This window comes from Molossus molossus, unplaced genomic scaffold (genome assembly GCF_014108415.1).
Source record: "Molossus molossus isolate mMolMol1 unplaced genomic scaffold, mMolMol1.p scaffold_m16_p_10, whole genome shotgun sequence".
NCBI classification, from domain to species: Eukaryota; Metazoa; Chordata; class Mammalia; order Chiroptera; family Molossidae; genus Molossus; species Molossus molossus.
This window is the reverse complement of record NW_023425345.1, coordinates 3,314,869-3,321,820: the sequence shown is the minus strand read 5'-3', so window position 1 is coordinate 3,321,820 and position 6,952 is coordinate 3,314,869. Positions and strand designations below refer to the sequence as shown.

The following is a 6,952-nucleotide window of genomic DNA, read 5'->3' as shown; positions in this document are numbered from 1 at the left end:
GGGGCCTCAGGGAGTCACCAGGGCGGGACTACCAGTGTGAGCCAGGTTGCTGGAGTCCCAGATATGGCTTCTGTCTGCTGCCCCCAGGAAGGGCTCACCAAAGGAACAAAGGCCTCTTACAGCACGTTTGTCCCCAAGGAAGCCCCCTCTCCAGCCCTCGCTCCAGTGCCAAACAGCTCAGTTCTTCCCTGTATGTCTCTGGTGCCCCTCGAGCTGCCTCCCCTCCAAGCTTAGAGGGAGTGAGTCCGATAAGTCCATGCGCGGGCCCTTTAGGGAGCTGCCTGGGGCTCCAGCCGCTTCAGCCTCCCTGAGCCTCAGTTCCTGCTGGTTTTTCCAGCCAGAAGTGATGGGGATTCTCTTCCTGGCACTGGAACCCTGAGAGGGCACCTGGTGTGGGACGGGGACCCCTCAGTCCTCAGGAAGGACCTTCCCAGCCACGGGAGCCTCCTGATTTTTATCCACCACGCTTGGGTGTGGGACCAGCCCGTCTCGCCGCAGCGCGCCGCCGCCACCCCTAGCGCCACCGCGCCGCCCGTCCTACCAGTCTGGATGTAGCTGCTTTTTTTTTTTTAATTCCGTAGTTGTACGACTTCCATTCAGCTTGATTTCAGGCGGTTTTGAATGATGGTTGTTCTGTAGTTTAGTTGTACCTTTGATGTGGTTGTGGGAGGACGCGATACCGCGTTTACCTACCCGCCATCTTGACCGGAAGTCCTTCAGGCGGTTTTGAATGATGGTTGTTCTGTAGTTTAGTTATCTTTTTTTTTCTATCCTCACCTGAGGACATTTTTTCTTTTTTCGTTCAGATAGAGCAGGAGGAAGAGAGAGAGAGAAACATCCACGTGAAAGGGACACATCGACTGGCTGCCACCCGACCGACCAACCAGGGCTGGGGACAAACTGCAACCGAGGCACGTGCCCTTAGTGGGAACCGAACCCGGGCCTCTCTGGATCGCAGGCCGATGCTCTAACCGCTGAGCCAAACCGGCCAGGGCTAGTGGTAACTGTGATGTGGTTGTGGGAGGAGGCAGTACCGTGTCTACCTACCCACCATCTTGACCGGAAATCCCTGGGAGTCGTTCTTGATGCCTCTTTCTCTCGTACATTTCTCATCCAATTCTTCAGCAAATCCTCTGGGCGCTACACAACGTGTAGAAACTCACCATCTCTCCCCACCTCCACCTTCCTGACCAAAGATACCATCATCTGTCTATTCGATTATTGTAATAGTCTTCTATATCGGATGTTTCTGGTAGCCCATGTCACGTGTCTCTCGGCCATCTCTGACTTCAGCTCCAGCTGCAGCAGGCAGTTGTGGGTGAGCTCAGCTGATTTTGCACCAGTAGTGTTTTCCCTCAAGTGTGCACCTTATGTCCATTTGCTTCCTGCCCTGGACTTCAGTGCTGCTGGGCCCTCTTGACTCCAGCACTAAATTCACCTGTGCTGACAGCCTCATGCCTCAAGTGTGAGCTGCAAGTCTCTCTACTTTCAGTCCCATTGAATCTCGATGCGATTGGAGCCTGCTCTACCCAGGCACCCAGATGTGCAGAGTTAACACCCCAGGGGCAACCTTTAACCAGTGGGGTTAGAGGCAACTGGGGAAACATTCCTGCCTCCTATCCTTCAGGTGGGTGGTTCTGGGGAACGGCCTGTGTATTGTTCAAGGACCCTGGTAAACCTGAGCTCCTGATGCCCACAGCAGCAACACTGATAATGCACCCTAATGTTGATTTTTTCTTCTTTCCTGTCTCAGTGTCCTCAATCCTTCGTGCCTACTCTTTGGGTCATCTCTCAGAAAAGCCATGGGGACATATGTCCTTATCTCAGTCTCTGCTTTCAAGGAAACCCAAGTTAAAATACGTTTTCAATTTATTTCCCTTGCTACTCAGAAGCAGACTGATTTTTAAAAATCCTCACCAGAGGATATTTTTCTATTTAATTTCAGATACAGTGAGAGGGAGAGAGAGAGATTGAGAAACATTGATGTGAGAGAAACACGTCAACTGTCCGCCTCCTGCATGACCCTGACCAGGGCTGGGGCCCAAACCGCAACCGAGGTACCTGACCTTGACCAGAATTGAACCCTCAACTCTTTGGTTCGCGGGTCAACACTCTAACCGCTGAGCCAAACTGGCCAGGGCCAGACTGACCTTTTTAAAACATGTGTGATCATATCCCTCCTCAGCTGAAAACCCTCCAGTGACTCTCATTTCCCCTAAAGGAAAAGCCAAAGTCCTTACAATGGCTGACAAGGCCTGACAGAACCCACTCTTCCCACTATTTCCTCTCTGATATGTTCTGCTAATCTTTCCTTTGCTCTCCTCTGGTCACACTGATTGATCTTCATAGACACCCAGCACACTCCTGCCTCAGGGCCTTTGCAGTGGCTATTCCAACTGCCTAGAATGTTCTTCCTACTCCCAGATATTTCCAAACACGCTCTTCACTTCCTTCAGGATTCTTCTCAAACACTTCTCAGAGAGGCCTCCACTTCCCTGCTGTTCCCTGGGCCCCTCACCCTGTTTTCATAGCACTGAACACTAATATCATAACTTGTCTTTTTCATTTTTTGGCATATTTTCTGTCTCTTCCCCAATTTGAATGTAATTTCCATAAGGTCAGGGACTATGGGACTTTATTGTTTTTATTACAGAACCTAGAACAGTGCTTGGCAAGTAGTAAGTGCTCAATAAATATTTGTTGGATGAAGCAATTAAATAAGACTGAAGAAATGTGTATGGATCAGACTATGGTTACTTTGAACCCTCAGCTCCTGAGTCTGGCAGTGAGCGTGGTGGCAGCTCTCGGCTATGAGGGGCCCCGAAGGCCAGCCACAGGACGAGTCTGCAGAGAATTCATCCCATGCTTTGCCCTCTAAGGCTGCTCCTGGTTGACGGTCTCCTTGGGGGTCAATGCCCTGAAATTTGTCTCAAAGGCCCTGGCCAGTGTTGCTCAGTTGGTTGGGTGTTGTTCCATGCATCAAAAGGTTGCTGGTTTGATTCCCAGCCAGGGCACATGCATGGGTTGCGGCAATCCCTGGTAGGGGGATGTTTCACATTGATGTTTCTCTCTCTCTCCTTAAAAACAAACAAACAAACAAACAAACAAACAAACAAACAAAAACCAATAAAAATATTGTAAAAAAAACTGTCTCAAGGAATCCTGGGTAAAAATCTCAGAGACCCAAAGCATTTAGGAGAAGAAAACCTCTGTGAGTCTAGTCCATGCTGATCCCATGCAGATGGGAGTTTATCCCCTTCCAGGCACTGAGACTCTGGCCATCACCAGCATAGAGTGTACTGTCACCTCTGAGTGTCCGTCAAAGGCTCAGCACCCAACAACTCCTCGGCTTCTTCGGAAGGACACCGGCAGTCTCACCAGCAAGATGGTTAGAATCCATGGGGTTCTAGGAAGGGGCTGAGGGTGACCTGCGGGGCAGGCATGCTGTGGTCCAAGCCTTCCATTCCCTAGCTCTGTGAACAGTCATACTGTCCCCTCCAGGTGGCCCAGACACCCCGGCCTGGGGTTAGGGGACAGTCCAGGCTCTGTCTTTCCTCTGGTGGGAGGTAGCCTCACATGAAGCAGGCAGCACCCCGGGTGAGCACAGGAGGCACAGCCCAAAGCCAGTGGGAAGCCGGTCCCTCCAGGCTTCCCCAGGGCCCCTGGCTCCGCAGGCAGGCAGAAGTGGGAGCTGCAGTGCGGGACTGAAGAGGTTAATGTTCATCTGCTTCCGAATGTTAATGTGTCTAGGTGATGTCAGTGGGAACCAGGAAGGAGGGAGTGGGAAGCGCATCGGGCTTGGAGGCAGCAGAGGCTGCCAGCTGCCCAGGCAGACCCCTTTCGGGACTGCAGGGTCGCGCTCCAGGACAGGGCGCGCGGGCGCAGGAGGCTGCCGCAGCCTGCGTGGGCGGGCGGGCCAGCAGGCGACAGGCTCTGGCAGGATGGACCTGGAAGCCTTGCTGCTGACCACTGGCCCCAATGCCAGCAACACCTCGGATAGCCCGGATAACCTCACCTCGGCCGGTGAGTAGTGTCAGAGTGGAGCCTCCCTCCTCAGCGCTGGGGGTGGGGAAGGGGAAGGTTTCACCTCTGAGCCAAACTGCTTGGGAAACTTTATTACAGTTCTTTATTACAAGATCCGCAGTCTGCCTTGCTCGGAGGGCAAGGGGAGAAGGGGCGGGGCAGGCAGAAGGGGCTGGCAGGGGCTGGTGGCCAGCAGCGAGTTCCAAATATGCTTTGCAGGAAAAATTCCAGGCTGGAAAAGCTAGCAAGAGAAGCTGGAGGATAGTATGTGGGGAGGCAGCTGGAGGCTCCCTCATTCACCAATCCCCTTGGCTTTTTACTCCAACTAGAGTAATGGGGTCTGAACCATCTTGACTGCCCCCTGGGAAAGGGTGTGGGAAGGGGTAACTCACAGGGATTAACTTTACTGGTGAATGAAGCAGCCTGACATTTCCAGAACTGAGATGCTTTGGAATTCTAGCTTTGAGGGAGAAAGGGAAGGAAGGAAAAAGGAAAGGTTTGTGTGAAGAAAATTCTCAGGCAGTTGGTCTGCAACACACCGTTTCAGTTTCTGCTTCCCCAGGAAGCTCAGGCTCAGAATATAGGGGCCAAGGAAATCCCTGATTAGGTCCCAGGGGAAGGGAAGGCTGTGGGCCTGATGGGCAGAAGCCTTCACAAGACAGTCACCCACAGAGATGCCCCAGAATCAGTGCACAGCTCCAACCAGCGATTTCTAAAATGAAATGGTCAGGGCTGCAAATAGGAAAAGAGAAAGTACATGCGCACGCACACACATACACATGCACACTTTCATGTCCTTCTGACCGTTTTGCTGAGCGTTCCTGGTGAAGCCCGGGGCTCACAGAATAATTCTGTGCAGCCAGCTGTGGTTGTTGACTGTGTGTCTTCTGAAACAATGCAGGAGGCAAAGGACTGGGTCCTTCAACTAACAGGTGGCGTATTAGAATCTAGTGGGATTGACCATGAAACTGGTGGAGGAGGGCAAGGGGACAGGATGGGGGAGCAACAGTGTGGGGAGAGAGACTGGTAAGATAGAACTCTAGATGAACGGTGGGCCCTGAGCTGGAGTGACAGGGAGGATGAAGGGGCAAGCAAGCATGTCGCTGGAGGCTGAGCGCGCCAGTAGGATGTCAGCATTTAGAGAGCAGGATCCATGTCTAGTGATCGGCACTTGCACCTTCTGTCCCCAGGGTCGCCTCCTCGCACAGGCGGTGTCTCCTACATCAACATCATCATGCCTTCGGTGTTTGGCACCATCTGCCTCCTGGGTATCGTGGGGAACTCCACCGTCATCTTCGCGGTGGTGAAGAAGTCCAAGCTGCGCTGGTGCAGCAACGTCCCGGACATCTTCATCATCAACCTCTCAGTGGTGGACCTGCTCTTTCTCCTGGGTATGCCCTTCATGATCCACCAGCTCATGGGCAATGGCGTCTGGCACTTTGGAGAGACCATGTGCACCCTCATCACGGCCATGGACGCCAACAGCCAGTTCACCAGCACCTACATCCTGACTGCCATGGCCATCGACCGCTACCTGGCCACCGTCCACCCTATCTCCTCCACCAAGTTCCGGAAGCCTTCTGTGGCCACCCTGGTGATTTGCCTCCTGTGGGCCCTCTCCTTCATCAGCATAACCCCTGTGTGGCTCTATGCCAGGCTCATCCCCTTCCCAGGGGGCACAGTGGGCTGTGGCATCCGCCTGCCCAACCCAGACACTGACCTCTACTGGTTCACCTTGTACCAGTTTTTCCTGGCCTTTGCCTTGCCCTTTGTGGTCATCACGGCTGCATATGTGAGGATCCTGCAGCGCATGACTTCCTCCGTGGCTCCTGCCTCTCAACGCAGCATCCGGCTGCGGACAAAGAGGGTGACCCGCACAGCCATTGCCATCTGCCTGGTCTTCTTTGTATGCTGGGCGCCCTACTACGTGCTCCAGCTGACCCAGTTGTCCATCAGCCGCCCAACGCTCACCTTTGTCTACCTGTACAATGCGGCCATCAGCTTGGGCTATGCCAATAGCTGCCTCAACCCCTTTGTGTACATCGTGCTCTGTGAGACGTTCCGCAAACGCTTGGTCCTGTCGGTGAAGCCTGCAGCCCAGGGGCAGCTTCGAGCCGTCAGCAATGATGAAAGGACAGAAAGCAAGGGTACCTGACACTTGCCCTGCCACCCTGGGCACTTCCAAGTCAGAATGCCACAGCAGACCACGGGGAGAGATGCTGATAAAAACACAAGACTGGTCTGGGAGAAGGCAGGGGGGATGGGTAGTGCCACCAAACACCTTCCACAGGGCCCACAAATTGCTGGGAAGGCTCCAAGCCAGGTTGGGGACTTCAAGCATCAGAAATTCCCTTGCGAGAGTGGGATGGAACTTTTGGGTTGTACAGAAACTGAGCAAGAAGAAAATTTGAGCTCTGTTTCGGCTAGCTCCCAAATATCTTTTTTCCCAAGAGAACAGGTTTGTTTAAAATCAGGCAGGGCGGGGTGTGAGCCGTGCCCCTGGCACAGCACAGGCCCTGGGGAGATGGGGAAGGGGGTGTGGCTCCCACGCCCTTCCCATCTCTCACTGGTAGGATGGTAGGCAGCTTTTCTCCCAAGCTGGAGGACGATGAGAAATGAAGCATGCCATCTCTCCCATGTTCCAGCATCCTGTGTCAATTTCCCTGTGTCTTTAGAGGATGCATGTTTATTATTTGGGGATGACAGGCTCTAAGCCCACAGAACTAAAAGCCCAATCTGCTAGGAGATCCAACTGAGAATGACAAGGCTAACTGGGGTAGGTGGGGATAGGGGTGTCTTGAAATTAAAACAAAAATAGGGAGGAACAAGGGGGCTGTTGCAGCTGTGGGCACATTGTCATTGTGGGGCACATTTGTCTATCGCCAGATCCAGGGTGAGCACCCATCAGTGTCCTGCTTGTGCAGGGATC

The 6,952-nt window shown here is 53.3% G+C and overlaps 1 protein-coding gene across 2 annotated transcripts; it reads left to right on the top strand.

Annotated features, from left to right (window-relative positions):
• The first annotated feature begins 3,634 nt into the window (after nt 1-3,634).
• MCHR1 (melanin concentrating hormone receptor 1) lies at nt 3,635-6,403 on the top strand. Of its 2 annotated transcripts, none has more exons than XM_036252630.1 (2): nt 3,635-3,712; nt 5,214-6,403. In XM_036252630.1, the coding sequence occupies exon 2, from the start codon at nt 5,258-5,260 to the stop codon at nt 6,176-6,178; it is 921 nt and encodes a 306-aa protein (XP_036108523.1). In that variant the 5' UTR covers nt 3,635-3,712; nt 5,214-5,257; the 3' UTR covers nt 6,179-6,403. The 2 variants fall into 2 exon arrangements, with proteins under 2 accessions (XP_036108523.1, XP_036108522.1); XM_036252629.1 differs by having other exon boundaries at nt 3,641-4,023.
• The last annotated feature ends 549 nt before the right edge of the window (nt 6,404-6,952 follow it).

Bases quoted from the DNA above. Each gene is read 5' to 3' on its own strand.
- MCHR1 (XM_036252629.1), top strand. From the start codon at position 3,717: ATGTTCATCTGCTTCCGAATGTTAATGTGTCTAGGTGATGTCAGTGGG. The intron at 4,024-5,213 runs GTGAGTAGTGTC...TTCTGTCCCCAG, and splicing joins GGATAACCTCACCTCGGCCG to GGTCGCCTCCTCGCACAGGC.